General features: G+C 33.4%; 2 protein-coding genes across 2 annotated transcripts in view; one reads left to right on the top strand and one right to left on the bottom strand.

Moving 5' to 3' along the window:
- The window catches only part of LOC143196378 (cell adhesion molecule DSCAML1), a 136,143-nt gene that overhangs the window by 87,259 nt on the left and 31,634 nt on the right, over window positions 1–17,250 (top strand). The window lies entirely within an intron of this gene.
- LOC143195738 (uncharacterized) lies at window positions 1,944–10,874 on the bottom strand. Its single transcript, XM_076403170.1, has 5 exons — window positions 10,271–10,874; window positions 9,491–9,986; window positions 3,523–3,577; window positions 3,054–3,147; window positions 1,944–2,015 (listed from the first exon to the last, which is right to left on the bottom strand). Exons 1-5 carry the CDS (start codon window positions 10,769–10,771, stop codon window positions 1,944–1,946), a joined length of 1,218 nt encoding a protein of 405 aa, XP_076259285.1. The 5' UTR covers window positions 10,772–10,874.

Here is a 17,250-nt window from a genome sequence, read left to right as displayed (position 1 = left end):
CTTTCACCATCAAGTCTTTAAGGAATTGATTCATCTTTCACTGGATAGACATTTCCGAATAATTTCAATTCGTGTTTCCGAATTCGTTTCTCAGATCGCGCTGATTTTTTCTTTATGTCACTGATAGTAAAATTAATAAAGTCTTTTAAAAAATCAACACTTTCTGTAATAACTGACTAATTGATTAATTGGATAAATTGTGTTTCACTAAAAAGAAAATTCATCTTCGGAAAATAATCTGGTTACGCTTCGGGACTACACTGCGAGTTGATTTATCGATAAAATGGTAAATGCAATGAGTGGCCTCTTAACAACGTCTTTAAAAGCGATTTTACTTTGTGGGGTAGCGTAATATTATCGAAAATGGAAATGAACATGATCGAATCGGCTGTTAACCGGAAATTTTGCGGACCGATTTAAATAGGATTAGAGTTTATTAAAAATTCAACGCGAAATTGGCGACCGCCAGGTTTTCATTTAATCGAAATTTTTTTAAAGACACTATAAAATTAATTTTTAATATTAGATGCTTGTGTACAAGTATATATTATACTTACATTTTTTTCTAATATTTTTCCCATCTTTCTAGCAACATGGCGATGCCGTGCAGGAAGGAATATGTTGGTTTGGTATTTATTCAAAAATTATGTTTTATATTTAGCCAATAATCTTATTGTATTGATATGAACAGGTAATAATTAAGTAGCGCTATATTGGTGAATGTACCGTCACGAAACCTAAATTATACAGAAAAGAATCTACCATACATTAACAGTGAAAAAGTTTACATTTGTTTTGCCACCGAAGGGCATCACAGCCATTAAATAATTAAAACAAAAAGACAAAAAATATGTTTACCAAAAAAATTGAACCGACTTCAAAAAATAAATAAAGGAACTCGCTAAAAATTAACAAAATTATCAAACTTACCTTTTTAACAGAAAAAACATTTTTAAATAAACTATGTACATAATAATCGTTGTAAAACTTATTTTATCTAACTACTGCCCGTATTTCATATTCTACTATATACATGCAATTTAGCTTAATACCTACCTAAATCTATTTATCTGTTTACAGTATTATTTTAACTACTACTAACTGATCACGCTGAAGTCGGTGGAAACCGACGACCTCAGCGTGTGAGCTTAACATTCTAACCATTACACCATAAAAGCGGTTGCCTACAATGGTTCTACGGCTTCTCATATGATACAGCTATTGCTCAAAAAAAAAACTGAATGGCTTATACATACACTGAACTACTTCCGATTTTTATGACATCAGTTCAGCTATAACATTATACACAATTATCTGATGATGTATCTGATCGATAGGATCACCTCGGAGATGCACTCTTTCGTATAAAAAAATTGAAAATCGGTCCATAACTGACGGAGAAATCGACGAACATACATTAAAAAAATATACAATAAAAAGCATTTCACATAAAAAATAATTGTAACAATTTTAGTGATAACTGATTTCTCATTGTTACATTGTGATTTAAATACAATACAGTCGGATTCGTTAGCGCAGTAGTCAAGGCGACAGGACGGATGGCCTTCCAACTGTTGTGATGATCGCGGGTTCGAATCCCGCTGGGGTATGGATGTACTTTATGTTTATTATTGTAATTGGAAATGTCTTTAGGCAATAGTGGAATCCAACAAGGAATAACCATCCCAGTCCACTTTTGAACCCATGTATTTTTTAATATTTCCTTTGATAAATATGTATTATAAGTATATAATTGTTTTTAATTATATTTAGATATAGCTATAGAATCTTTACCCTTTGTGTTTATATTGACATGCAATAAAACAAACAACACTTAATTATTCCTCAATACAATGATTTGTTGAGGATAGTCTACACAATTTATTGTATTAAAAAATATTAAGGTTTTTACACTTATAGATTAAAATATCTCCCACGTTCTGTTAGGTTACATCTACCACACTGGTGAATTCATCACTGCTACTGAAATGACAACTGTGTTCCTCAAAAACAACCTGCAATTAAAAACATGTTATGATACTTCAGTTCAATTTGGAAATCCTTAAAAATTTTGTTTATACTCACTTTTCAACTTAGACAGATTGACTTCTGCTGATGCCAAACTTATATCCATATTTTAATTTTTGATTGATAATTCAAAAGATCTTCAGCTAAATACATGTTACGTTTTCAAAAACAAACACACACACAAAAAAAACAAATTACATCATCTGCCATAATGAAGGATTTACTTTCTAAATTGAACATGGAGCAAAATATCTTGTATTCTAAGGAACTACTGCTACGTAAAATATTTAAACATTCCAGGAAATACCACAGACTATATCCAATTACCAAAATTTTCCAAAACTACAGTAGTTCCTCAATCGAATAAACGGTAATTTAAAATCATTTTGACAAATAAGTCTTGGTATTCTTTATTTTTTAATTATTTCTGTGAGTCTTTCTTTGCCATTGATACTTATGTAATAAATTTTAAATTATCAAAATTAAAACCGACAATTGTGATATAAGAGAAGCAGCAAAACCATGAGTTTCTAAAAGCATTTGATGGGCATCATCAGCAGATTTGTGATGCATAATGAATGATGAGAATATCGTTTTGAATGTTCTATTTTTAGTGTCTGTATATACTGAATAACTGGATAATACCAAATGGAAAACTGTTATTTTCTGAAGAGACATGTTAGAACCATCGAATTTAAAGTTAACTAGCTGACCCGACAAACGTTGTCTTGCCATGTAAATAATTTCTAGAGAATTTATAGTGTAAAAAAACTAACTACCTTATTGGAAGGGCGTAAGGATGTGGTATATGAGTGAAAAAGATATGGAGCGCTGTGAACGATGAGGGAATATACAAACACTACACCAAACATTAATTTTTATAATTTATTATAATTTATTTTAAGTAATAATTATTTATATCATTAATTCCTTACATAATATTTATCTCTTAATGCTACAGCGTAAATAATATTTTTTGTTAGCCCGTCGTTGTTTTGTTCTTGACGCAATTGCGCCATTCTCACCCGCGCTCCAGTATTTTCTTCCTGAACTTGTTCTTCGATTCTTTGGGCTTTACTATTTCGAATTCTAAATTTATTTGTATCACGGCATTGTTCACTGTACAATACAAAACACACATAAATAGAACTGATTGAATTATTTAATGATAATAGTTATTATATTCATAATTTATTTTATCTTTGATTACATTAAATATATATATAAATATTAGATAGTTCCACGAAAGCGAAAAATTTTATTTTTCTTAATTATATCGAAAATACATATTGCTAGAAATAATGAAAACAAATTCTGTAGAAGTTAGAGCTATTATAAGTAAACACAAAAAAAATCCCAATCTAACAAAAGAAAATCTAACTTTCACCGAATTCGTTTTTCACCATTCCCAACAATACTTATAAATCGTCGTTATAAATAAGAAAGAATAATTTTTGATTTTATAATAATCGTATAAAAATAATTTATACTTACAAGTCAATAGCCGTTGTTTGCGAGAACCCGTGACACTTGTTGAGTATTTTAGAGGCTGTATAAATCACTTAATTAACTGATCCTGCGTATTATACTCAAATTTAATAATTTTATTAGTTATCAGTAATAAATTATAATCAATAATATTAGTTATAAATAAATAAATAATAAAGTTACTTCAGAATATATTTGATATGAGAGTTACATTGAGATAACAAAAATGTTTAACTACTACGCTTGACGCATAAACACTAATAATAGCCGAAAACTGTACAGGGAGAGTGAGAGAAGGCTTATTGTTTGAGAGAAATAGGAGACCATCTTCGTTGTCACCTCTACTCTATGCTGTTTACTGGGTGAGAAGTGACACCGGTAGACACATGGGGATAACTTACCAAGTGATCATAATTGATGTTATTTAGCAGGATAAAAAACGATAACGTGGACATACCTTGTCACTTAGAGGTTTAAAAAATTGATAGTAGCCGATTCTCAGACCTATTGAATATACAAAAAAATCACAATAATCTGTCAAGCCGTTTCGGAGGAGTATGGGAACGAACATTGTAATATGAGAATTTTATATATAAGATTATACACTTTTGTTTCCTTCATAATAATTCCTACCTAAATAACATATTTTCTTGTTTGTATTCATTACAATTTTATAGGTACTTTAATATCGCGTCAAATATCGCAATTATATTCAAAATCTTTTACGATTAAGTGCCGTATAATACGTTCCATAATTATACCCAAATTTAATGACACCTAACTCGATGTAGTACAACTTCCGTTCAACTAATAACCCTCCCCGATATTATATATTTACATTCACCCCTATATCTTGTCCTTCCACCCAGTAAAGTAGCTACTAAAGCCGATATTAAAAGGCCACTCTTGCATTTACAATTTTACCGATAAATCCACCCCCTACTTAGAACAACCTCGAGGCATAATAGTTATTAGGGAACGATCCGGGACGTGGAGGGGAGTTAGGGGGACGGAGGCGGTGGCGGAGGCCGCCGCGGAACTGAGGGTAATAATATTTTATGGTGAAAGCTCTCAGACTGAACCGAAAAGTTAATAAAAATAAGGTTATCATCGGCAGTCGTAAAAGTTTAATCAAGATCCGGGACGCTCGAGCTCGCCTGTTAGAGGCGGTCATTAAGATTATGTGAATTATCTGGGAAGGCGTTGGAAATTAATTATCGACATACGCTGAGGATTTTCCTAAATTAAATTACTAATTTTTAGGGCGGTAATTATTGTATCCGGATAAACAGCTTTATTGTTATTGGTGCTTTTATAGTTTAAAATGGGATGCCTTCATATCCTCACCTCTAATTAGCTTGTGCAGTCTTACACCTATAGCGACCGCTACAACCCTTTAGCCTTTAGCATCGACAGCCACACATTCCGACCGACGAGACGAACATTCCTACTCATCTATCACAATTATTTCTTATCATGGGGACATTCTTTCATCGAAGTTCGCTGTGAGATCGCTTGCTCTGCTATCTTCCTTAAATATGACCTCCACTTCATCCACCTGGCCTGGGTCAACTTATCCCTAACTACTCCACCCGAAACTCTCATCATCCCCCTCTAAACACTACCCTCTTTATAAACACATCCTTTATAAGATCTCTTTATAAGATTAAAGAGGATTGATATGCTAAGTTTAGACGTGGCGAAATAAGCACCGAAGATGATGAATACGAAGAAAACATTTAAAAAATGAACAAAATGACCGTAAATTGAAATTTAATGAAATAGCAAACACTCTAAAGATATCAACTGAACGTGTACATCATATCATTCACGAATATTTGGGTATGAGAAAGCTCTGTGCAAAATGGGTGCCGCGCGAGCTCACTTTTGACCAAAAACAACGAGTTGATCGAAGTCCAATCGATAGTCATCCGAGTGGACTGCACATGATGAATCTGCTCCAAAGCATGGGAAAAAGCAACAGTCGGCTGGCAAGGTTATGGTGTCTGTATTTTGGGATGCGAAAGGAATAATTTCATTGACTACCTTGAAAAAGGAAGGACCATCAACAGCGACTATTGCATAGCGTTATTAGACCGTTTGAATGGCGAAATCGCCGAAAGACGGCCGCATTTGAAGAAAAAGAAAGTTCTGCTTCACGAAGACAATGCACCGTGTCACAAGTCAGTGAAAACTTTGTTAAAAATCCATGAATTGGGCTTCGAATTGCTTCCTCATCCACCGTATTCTCCAGATCTGGCGCCCAACCATTATTTCGTGTTCTCACATCTCAAAAGAATGCTCGCTGGGAAGAAGAAATTTTCGTCGAATGAAGAGATGATCGACGAAACTGAGGCCTATTTCGCCGCAAAGGACAAATGGTACTCTAAAAATGGTATCGAAAACGATCGACGAGTGTCGCTATAATCAATGTATCGCCTTTGAAGGGAATTATGTTGAATAAAAAAAACCTAATTTTGCCAAAAAAATGTGTTTTACTATGGTAGGCTGAGAACTTTTCAATTGACCTGTTAATAACAAAATGATCAATTTGAACCATCCATTGATCGAAAAAACGGTAGAGTGATATTAAAGCACGATAACGCGCCATCTGATGAATCAAAAGTGGCAAAGCAAGCATTGAAAGCGCCTGAATGGGACATATTATCGCACCCGCCGTATTCTCCAGGCCTTGCGTCGTCCGTCTATCAACTTTTCGCATCAATGGAACACGCGCTTGCAGAGCAGCCCTTCGCCAATTTCGAGCAAGTTAGAAAATGGCTCGATGGTTTTGCTCAAAGTATAAATATTTTGTTTGCCATGGCATCAATACTTAGAAGTTTATTAAAAACTAGCTGACCCGACAGACTTCGTCCTGTCAAAAAGATTTGTAATGTGGCAGTTTTTGTGCCTACGTATTTTAAAAAATTCTCCTGAACAGAACCATCACCCTGGTGATAGGGCGTTGTGAATAAAAAATAATTAAATAAAACATATATAAGGATTGAAAAGTAAGTAATCGCTTTATTGTTAATCATGTGAATCATAATTATTATTATTATTATCATTATATTGCTTTGTGGTATACGATGTTTTTTGTTTGATTACCTGGCGCATAGATAAACAAATCTGATGGTTTTCCAACACGGGAACAGGCAACATACAATTGACCATGTGAGAAACATGGGTTTTCTAGATTAATACCACAAACACTTAATGATTGCCCCTGGGACTTGTTTATAGTCATAGCAAAAGCAAGCCGTCAACATGTCTATAGGAAATTTGCCATTACCAATGTCAATGAGTTGTTTAGAGAATATGTTTCCAGATTGGTCATTTTGCAACTCGACACGCATATTCTTGCTTAAATGAAGTACTTTAACATGTTTCCACAAATTGGAGGACTTTAGACATGCATTGAGTTCATCAGCTGGCGTTGATCGTGGAATCACTGGCAATGTTTGACGAAAATCTCCTGCTAATAAAATCATTGCACCACCAAATCGGTTATTATTGCTACGTAGATCTTTTAAGGTTCTGTCTAAAGCCTCCAAAGATTTTTTATGTGCCATCGTGCATTCATCCCAAACAATCAATTTACATTGCTGCAAAACCTTTGCCATTGCAGAGTTCTTCGAAACGTTGCAGGTTGGAGTTTCATTGCTTTGCATATTTAATGGCAATTTTAGTGCTGAATGGGCTGTTCGACCACCTTCAAGCAAAGTTGCTGCGATTCCCGACGAAGCGAGTGCAAGTGCAATTTTATTTTGTGAGCGAATTGTTGCTAATATTAATGAAATAAAAAATGTTTTTCCTGTACCACCAGGTGCATCTAAGAAATAAATCCCTCCAGTTTCATCATTTGTTACTTTCATAAGAGTTTCAAATACATACTTCTGTTGTTCATTTAACAGTGGAAGATTTGTTTGAATTTATTCTTTCAAAGCGTTGAGATCATACAGTCTTTCTCGATGCAACTCTTGGTTAAAAGCGTCATGCATTGGACGATTGGGCGCGGTCAGGCCTAATTGAATTAATAGTTTGTTTGACATTATCAAGCACATGTCCTCAATTGAAATCAATGCTTCATTGTAAATTTCTTCACTGATTTGTATATTTGGATTTCCCATTCTATTCCGTATTTGATACAAAATATCATCACACATATAATCTTTGTACTTCATCCACAAATCAATTGGGTTTGATGGGAAGCATGTAGATATGATTATAGAAAACAATGTTCGTATTTGATGAGTGTGTGATGATATTACAGCATCATTGAGAGTTTGATCCCAATGAGCGTCATTTTCAAGCAATTGCAAACGTTGACAGGCTTCTCTGTAGGATCCACACAATTCACCATCAACAGTTCGTAACTGTTGGAATGATGTTGGGCCACGTACATTGACTAATAGCAGTCGTAAATAAAAACATTCATCATTGCTTGGATGTACTGAATAAATCCGGCCAATCGCATCGGTGGAATATACATCTGTATATCCTGGAACTGGTTTTCCTTGTTTCCGTCGTATAAATCTCCTTGAGGATTGATTCCAGGTATAATATTTTGGCATTTCAGAATATAGCAATGTTTGTGCGAAATCATCGTTTTGGCATGTCTCAAAAAAACTGGTTAATGTAGTAGATGGTGGCTGAGCAGCTCTTTGTACTGCGTTCTGTGCTGTAAAATACACTCTTTGTCCATTTTCTAAATGCACAGCTAAGTGAACAACAGAAGGGTGTCTCTCATGAATAGGAAAAGAAAATATTCGCCAAACTGCTTCATTACTACTGACATAGCGGCCCATTTGGTATTGGGTAACTTCATCATTAGAATTCCCTGCACCAATTCCAATCACAGCCATATCACTCCCTTTGGTTACATATTTGCAAATGTATTTAATCGATTTCACTGAATGGCAAGATTCAACGTTGATGTGTGCTTTGAATGTCTTTGATAAAATGGGTGAATATGGAACAATCCAACGATTATCTATTTCAATATCTTGTTAATTTAATTTGACAATTGTTGATTTTCCATTGTCTGCTGTCGATCTGCGACGATACAATGGATAACCGTCATTACCAGTAATTGTTTCCGATATTAATGTCCGTGGATATCGTTTTGAACATTTACCATCCATCATACACGGTGAATTTTGATTAAGAGTTCCACAGGGACCATGTATCATGTTTTTGATAACTACCTCATGCAATCCAGGATCTACTTGTACATTAGGGATTTCAGCTGATATCACTGCATCAACTTCATTTGGCCTTATCTTTTCAACCAACCAAATCAAAATGTGTGCATGTGGCAATCCTCGTTTCTGCCACTCCACAGAATACATCCAGCAGCGTGTCTCACCAAACACATTATGTTTTACGATGAAATTCATTAAAGATTTCAACTTTTGTCTAAAGACTCTGGCTGTAATATCATGACGATCAATGGGTGATTGCCCAGGGAATAACTCCTGCTTAATTTCTATCCATTGCGGATTGCATGTAAATGTGATGAACAAATCTGCTGTACCATAATGACGAACATACGACATGGCATCTTGAGCATATTCGTGCATATGCCGAGGGCTTCCGATGTATGTTGCTGGAAGAATAGTCATCCGACCGACATTCTGTGCATTTCCATCAGTATTAATCGCATCTCGAAGGTGAATATACTCTTCAGATCGGAGTTTGGTTTGATTCAACCTGATGAATGTTAATCTCTCCGTTTCAATTTTAACATAAATGTCAACAACATATTTGTGATATAATCGCCGACATTTCAATATGTGATTATCTTCATTTTCCCGAATCATTAGGCGGTATGAATAGTTCATTGAACTGACTTTTTTGTTGGTTTCAGAACCTGTAAATAGATTTTGTTTTAATAACATTCAAATATAAAATTAAAATACGTAATATAGTGACTGAGATATTATCGCCATAGCTAAACTAATATTTTAGTTACCTGTAATGGGATTTATCATTTTTATTGATAAATCGTAGCCATCTTCACCTTGCCAAAATATAATGGGATATTGCAGTGCATCATATGAGCGGTGTGTTTCCTTTATACGTTGTAATTGATCATTCCGACGATGTAAAACAATATCACGGGATTCCAAGTTTTCTCCAACTACAACGACAGCAACTTCATCAATAGTTGGTGCATTAAAACGTCTTGTATGTTGACCTGCAGGTGTTTTATCAGCTCTGATTACAATTTTGTGATTATCGGATGGCATCAGATCCAGGGCAGTTTTAAACAATATAATCAATTGATTGTGTTGATGAAATAAAGTTTGTAATTGTTCTACAATAGACCTTTTTACTAAATTGTTATGTGCACAACGCAGATCAATTTCTTGTGGTGAATTGCCCATAAAATAAATTTGCAGGAATTTGTTGTCGCTATCTGACACTGGTAACAGTGAACCTGCTCTGTGATATATTTGCCCTTGTATCTGTAAATAAAAAAAATATTATGGTGTGGTATAAATTAATGGATTGTCAATGATCAAACTTAAATAATATTTGATCTTAAAAAGTATATATTTAGTTTTAACTAATATCTATCAAATATAAAATATAATAAAAGTGTCACTGAAACTGAATCACCATATAATATGATGACTAAGTGATATATTTCGTAATGATTAAGAAATTGAAGATTAGTAACACATCTTAACTTTGGTGACAGAAAATTTTGTTCGCTAAAATAATTATGAGTAACTGCTATAATACATACCTTGAAAGTTGGCATAAAATTTTCCCGAACTGCATTTGTTGCCCCAAATGAAGTCATTTGAAAGCAATTGTTATATTGTTGAATATGTGTCAAAAAGTGTATAGAATCTGTTCCTATTCCTGAAACCAATGAGTACAATGGTTCTGGTGGTGGATCCAATTGTATCAATTTCACTTTACCATTTGCGCAACACAATCCATTGGCTTCGTTTTTGTATTTTAATGCCTTACAGTGTGAGCAAACCAAGTTCATAGAACCAATAACAACACATTGGTAGTTACTGTAGTCAATTGACACATCGTAACTGAAAGCAGCTGGATTCAAACTTGCGCGATTATTAGTTGAATGTCGCGCTCGCGCTTCACGCGTTTGTGATATCCGAATTCTTTCACGTTCATTTCCGTCGTCACGTTCTTGTGCAGTACGATTAGATCGGTAATTAGCTTGGTTTATAGCATTTCTGGTTCTTCTACCTAAATTGCTTCGTCTTATAGGAGGCATATCAAATATAAATTATTTTTTCACTAATCACGAACTAAACAAACACTAACTAACTAAACACTCTGCACAAAACACGATATACGAATTTGTTTCGTGTATCATTTGACAATTCATCTGTCATCTGTCAAAAGTCATCTGTAACAGACAACTTTTTTTTTTAAATTTGATATGACTTGAACTCAAATCCTTTTAAGCCGTACGAATTGTTTTATTTATTTAAAATTTGAATTAAATTTTAAACAAATAAAAAATTTTAAATAAATAAAACAATTCGTACGGATTAAAACGATTTGAGTTCAAGTCATATCAAATTTAAAAAAAAAAAGTTGTCTGTTACAGATGACTTTTGACAGATGACAGATGAATTGTCAACTGATACACGAAACAAATTCAAACAAAAAGGGCTATTTTTAGGGTTTTTCCAGCAATAATTCTAATTTTTCTCGCCGTAAAAACCATCCCTGAACTTCAACGAACATTTTAAAAAAAGATTTGGCCAAATTGGTCCAGGCGTTGTTGAGTTATGCGCTTAGGAACATATTTTGCGATTCATTTTTATATATAAGATTATGACGTTCTTTTAAACCTCTAATGACTTTGCGATATACCTGGCGTTAAATAAAAAACAAAACATACAATCCTTAGATGCAAGCACTTAAACTTTTACGATTATCACTCGGCCGAGCGGAATAATCAACGATCGCCTTTCAATTTGATTAATTATCAATTTGATGGAATTTGTTTTTCGCGAGAGCTAAAGTTTAAGCGCAACTACAGCGGCCGCACTCTCCGTTAATAGAACAACGAAATAAAAAGGACCAAGACCGTAAAAACCACTTTGCGATGCAAGAAAGAGGCTGTTTTTAAATTTGCATTCTGCTCGAATCCCTTTCGGAAAACCCCGGAGCTCTCTCGCAATTATCCTTTGAAGTTTTTAATTGAAAAAGGAAAGCACGTAAGTATTTTTAATTAGTAGCCGGCTTGTACATACAAAATTAATTGCTTTGTTTGTCTAGCTTCGGGTTACTTTGATTTTTCGGCGCGGCAAATGCGAACAGATAGTTTTGCAGCTACGCCGTTGACGCGAGAGCATTGCAGTTTTTCACCCAAGTCAATTTTTTGACGCTTTATTTTCCCTGCTTCTAATTAGGACTTTTCTCCCGCTTATTTTGCATTGTTTCTTTTAGGTAGCAATCGTTAGTAATTTCCAAGTGTTTCCAGCAAGTAACAGTTATACAGTTTTTTTAAATTTTAAAAATAATATAGGGTGGGTCATCTACTAATTCATTATAAAATTCCTGTTATTTCTAATATTATGCGTTATTATATGTGTATTACGTGTTACTTCTCTTATATATATATATATATATATATATATATATATATATATATATATATATATATATATAAGTCTACTTTTACCAACGAAGGTTTATCAAGAGTGCTACCTACTCTTTAACGTCGGCTACGAGCCATGGTCCTCGGCATTAAACCTACCAACTAGCGAGTGATCAACTTAGCCTGGTTACTGGCGTGACTGGCATCATTTTCTTTGTCGGATTTTGAACTCTTGTTCAAGAACAATTACAAACATAAATTTACTACCATGCTCCAGCAGGATTCGAACTCGCGACTATCGGAACAGTAGGTGGACAGTCCTGTCGCCTTTATCACTGCGCCAACCAAGCCGGCTTACTTCTAATTCGATTGGTAACATTACTAGACTTAGTATTAACATATTTCATGGTTAATCGAAATTAACTTATAATATGGTAAAACGAAAACAGGTTGGTCTTGGATTGATAATCATTCCATAATTATTTAAAGCATTTCTTCACATAATTAAGTGGAGTTCAGGGGAAAACATCGCACTACAGGGCGTGAAACTACCAAAGGCTGATTGAGGTTTGATAAGATCTGATAAACTACTGAAATTTTGGGAAACATTTCCCAGTAGTCTATGCCACGGAAACTTGTACAAAAACAAGTACAGGCAAGGCAATTCTACAAATAACATCATGGTTTAACCAAAAAAAGGAAAAATATATGCACATACCCAACAACATAAATATTACGTCACAAAACATAAGCAGCTCTTAGAATATTTGTGCAGGCCTTGGCGATATTTTTTGTGCCAATATATTTTTTTAATTAGTACATCTTACATTAGATATGCTTAGTACAATTTTAATTTACAAATTATAATTTATTACTACTGTTCTGTTGTACTTTCATTAATGCACAAGCAAGGCGACTACGGGATTAATACATCAGTATGTATTTCCTTAATTAAAATAAAACAAATCTACTTAAGCTAAAGTAAAGAATACACTCATACACTAAACAAATTCGTGTGGTTTGATGCGCTTCAATATTCTGATTTCCTGGGTGTTGCCCAGTAGCTCTATTGCTTCTACGTCGTTATGGTTTAGCAACTTTTTCTCACGCTGTAGGTCCAAATTGACTTTATGGTTGGCTGATAAGAGTATGAGTGAATCTTCCGACTAACAAGTACAGTTGCTTGACTTATCTGCTCTGCCTTTTGTTTATAATAATGTTTCCAATTTGCCTACAATCAATATCTATACCATATAAGCAGATATTTAACTGTTTCTGCTTAGTGATACAATTAGCTTTTTGTCATTTCGCCGCAACGCAAATGGACATAGGCAGATTTTGAAGCTCTAAGGCTGTATTTTTCACTCTATTGTCCATTTGTAGATCTTGTTGCCTGTTACTTTTACTTTTTCTACAGCCTTAGACACACACATATCTTTTATCATCATAACATAATTATTTGAACAACTTTAAGACATTTCGGAGTCCCAAACAGGCATTGAATAAGTATGTCAACATGATGATTGCTTTTCGTGGCAGATATTTCAATGGTGAAATATTAATTCAATGAGCCTTTTTGGGACTGAAACTGTTTCTGTGGTAACTTCCATTGGAGGAGTCCGATTTACAGCTACATCGGGTTGTGTCTATTGTAGATTCTATATCATTCGGTTGGAACATGTTAGCTAAATATTCTGGGAGCAATTCAGCTTTTTCATCGTTATATCGAACCTATTCATTTCGATCATTTTAATAGAATCTATTCTAATATTTGTTGTTTTAAATCTCCGAGTTGCTATCCACAGCGAGTAATCTTCGTTTGATTCCGGGTTTCTCTGTTTATATTCTTTAATCTTTTGATGTGTCTGATTACTAATTTCAAGCTGGTACTATACCTCATATTCTGATTTCTCTCTTGATGTTGGGATAGTTTCTTTTGCAGCAGACAAAATTTGTTCAATTATATTTCGGGTTTGCTGCTCAAGATCGTTTATACATTTGAGTCTTACGTTTAAACATTATTATAAGTCTAAGCCTATCCCAGTTAGTAAATTCGTTAGTAAAATTAGGCTTCTTTGTTTTTTTTCTCAGCTGTATGTTTAACATTAAAGTCTCCTCCAATAATACAACTTGGGCCTAATTTTGAAAATATATCTCCGTATATTTGTTGTGTTATTTGTCGTTTGTATCTTGGTAGACAGTATATAGCCTCTATGTTAATTTCAGCGCCATTATTTTTAATACTAACTATCGTAACTTGTATTTCTTTTTTTGTCTCGTTTTTTTGTGAATGCTGTATGTTTTGTTTCATAATTATAGCTGTTCCACCTCGAGCGCATTCGCCGGAGTATAGTGTCCAATAGGCGCCATAACCTCATATTTTAATATAATTGTTTTTTTTTATTACTCCGACAAAAAATATCGATAGTTGTAAACGAGAGCATCGAACATTTAGTTGCAAAGTAACATATAGATATTAAAAACTTAAGATTTTCGAAGAAGAGTATTTTATTTAACTTTTGTTTTGATATCAACCGCCCTCCCCCCCCTAACATCAAGTGGATCCTTGTCGCGTGGCTTGGTATCAACATTTTGTGTTCGGCGATATATATATTTAAAAATAATTAAAAATATCCAAATCGATGTATCGATTTTTCTTTTTCGTTCGGTCGAATATCGTTCGGTCCATGACTCATATAGTAATATTGTGTATAAATTGTTAAAGTTTACATTTATAGGTGCCGCTTCTATATTATTCTTCAACATTATCAAGGAAAAAATATAAAATCGCCTTATTTCGTTTTTATATGAAAATTTATTGATTCTTGAAAACTTAGTAATTTACAACATTATTCTCCTCGCTAATTTCGTTGGAATAACATCGTATTAGGCGGCAAATTGAGAGCAAATTAACTATTCCGTAACATCGTCGATAACGAGACCGGTCCGGTTCGGCATAAAGAAATTCGAAATTAATTTTAAAACGCTTTCAATTATGAAATTATTCAAACATAAACGTTCCAATTTTGCCGCGGATCGAAAGAAATTGATACTGATCCCTCCCGCTCCGTAGACAACTAATTAACTCGGAGTGAAGAGCTTGTTTAATTAGCGATAGTATATTGGAGCTAATTAGACTTGAAAGCAGACACTTATCGAGGCAACTGTACTGTTTAAGAAGGGATTTTGTTATTTAGGACGCAAGAGCGGCTAATAAAGATTTTTATTGCGTCATCTTGGCGGTGTTCGAACCAGCGGGGTAATGTATCGCAAATAATTTCGCGATTGTTTAATTATAAATGTTATATGCTCAGTCATCTCCATAATCTTAATTTATTTCTTAATCACGTCTTCTCGATAAGCTTTCTGTTACGCGCCATCTATTCGTTGTTTTTATATTTAAACTAGTGTTGCGAACTATGGACTGAAATCGACTATCGACTGTTTAGTAATTGACTACTTTTTACTATCGACTCGCTATTTTCAGTCCGACTTATTTTGTTACTATTTACTATCGACTGTATCAGTCGTGTACTTTTAGTTATTATTTTTGGTTCTACTAGTTTCATTCGACTGATTTTTAACGTTCTGGTTCTGTCGTCCTGGCCGCGACCTTAACATAAATGTACCCAATTTGTGCTTACATAGATTTATATGTAATATGTATAGTTTTATGATGTTTTTGGTAGTTTGCTAGTAAATAACAATATATGTTATATTAATAAAGCAGCATTTTGGAACGATATATTTCAAGATCGTTAATATAATAGTGTAAAAAGATAAAATTTGTGAATGATAAATAAATATTTCGATTATTCTCTCGATTCTTGTTAAAGAATATTTCCGTTAAATAATAAATAAAGCATTTACTTTATATAAAAAAGCTCTAGTAGTTATTGTGCGATCGTTTTCAATTTTATCATGAATTAGTTTTTTTTCTATGATTAGGTGTATGTTTAATTCTTACTTAGTATTTATGGTTATTGTGCATCTTTAGTTTTTAGCTTTTGTTTAAGTTCTATTGTATTGTCTATATATATATATATATATATTACAGTATATTATTTGAAAATAACAATTAATATATTAAAATAGGGTAAATCATTTGTGAGGTATTATTCCATTCCACAGAAAAATTACATTCCTTTTTACAGATCCACAGAACATTCAAATATAAAAGTAATTCTACTTTGTTTAAAATGAATTTATTAATTGCATGTTAATAGTATTCAGTAATTCCTTTTTTCTTCTCTTTTTTAAAGTTAATACTTGAAGGAATATGTACATCTTCGTCTGGCTTATACTGCTTTACGTTGGAAAATATAAGCACATATAAACTTAACTGCTCCAAGCAATTATCTCCGTCCTTTCCTCTCTCACAGTTTATACAGGAAAGGGTTCGTACATCTTCGTCTGACATCACGAATGAAACAAAATAGTCGAACCATGCATTTGATTGAAAATCGTAATTATAATTTTCAGTCGCTAGTTTTTAGTCGCTACAACTGTTTCGACTGTTTTCAGTCGATAGTTCCCAACAATTTAAACCTTATTCCCTGATATCATTGTCTATATTTTTTATGCGGAGGAATTTATACTCTATCAGAAGAAGTTATGAAAATAGGTTATCTCAATTTACGACATCAAATGTTTAAACGTCGTCATAAAAAATGTTGCCACATCAACATCCGAGTTTTAGTTTGTTTTGTCTTTGGCATATAACAAAATTCTAGTCTAAATAAAATAATGAAACACCAAATCAATTACCTAAAATCCAAATATTTGATATATTTTCACTAAGTAATAATTTGAAATAGTTCACTCAATTTAGATATCGCAAGCCATTGTCGTTGCACTTGTTGGGACATTTTCCACCAACTGATTTTCAAACCAAAGCAAAAACATCTTATAAATAAAATACAAATATAAAAAAGCTACACTTAATTGAAAACACAACATATCTCTCCTGATAAATATAATCAAAATTGTCTAAAGCGCCTTTTCGCTTTTTCATAATTCTTTAGTGCTATCAATTTAAATAAGATGTATTAAAGCTTCTGTCGTTTTTCTAAGTCTGTGTGTGTTAATATTTTATTTACTTGTTCAATGCAAAAATACTGTTACATTGTACGATACATGTC

The sequence above is a fragment of the Rhynchophorus ferrugineus genome, unplaced genomic scaffold (assembly GCF_030347505.1).
Source record: "Rhynchophorus ferrugineus isolate W39M unplaced genomic scaffold, kcgeb_rfMv2 rfM4, whole genome shotgun sequence".
Taxonomy (NCBI): Eukaryota; Metazoa; Arthropoda; class Insecta; order Coleoptera; family Curculionidae; genus Rhynchophorus; species Rhynchophorus ferrugineus.
The sequence above is the reverse complement of the archived record's forward strand: the minus strand, read 5'-3'. Positions and strand labels throughout refer to the sequence as shown.

Excerpts from the sequence above, each read along its gene's own strand:
- LOC143195738 (XM_076403170.1), bottom strand. The coding sequence starts at position 10,771 with ATGCCTCCTATAAGACGAAGCAATTTAGGTAGAAGAACCAGAAATGCT. Across the intron at positions 3,148-3,522 it reads CAAACAACGGCTATTGACTT|TGAACAATGCCGTGATACAA; the intron begins GTAAGTATAAAT and ends TGTATTGTACAG. Across the intron at positions 2,016-3,053 it reads AAGAAAATACTGGAGCGCGG|GTTGTTTTTGAGGAACACAG; the intron begins GTGAGAATGGCG and ends TTTTAATTGCAG.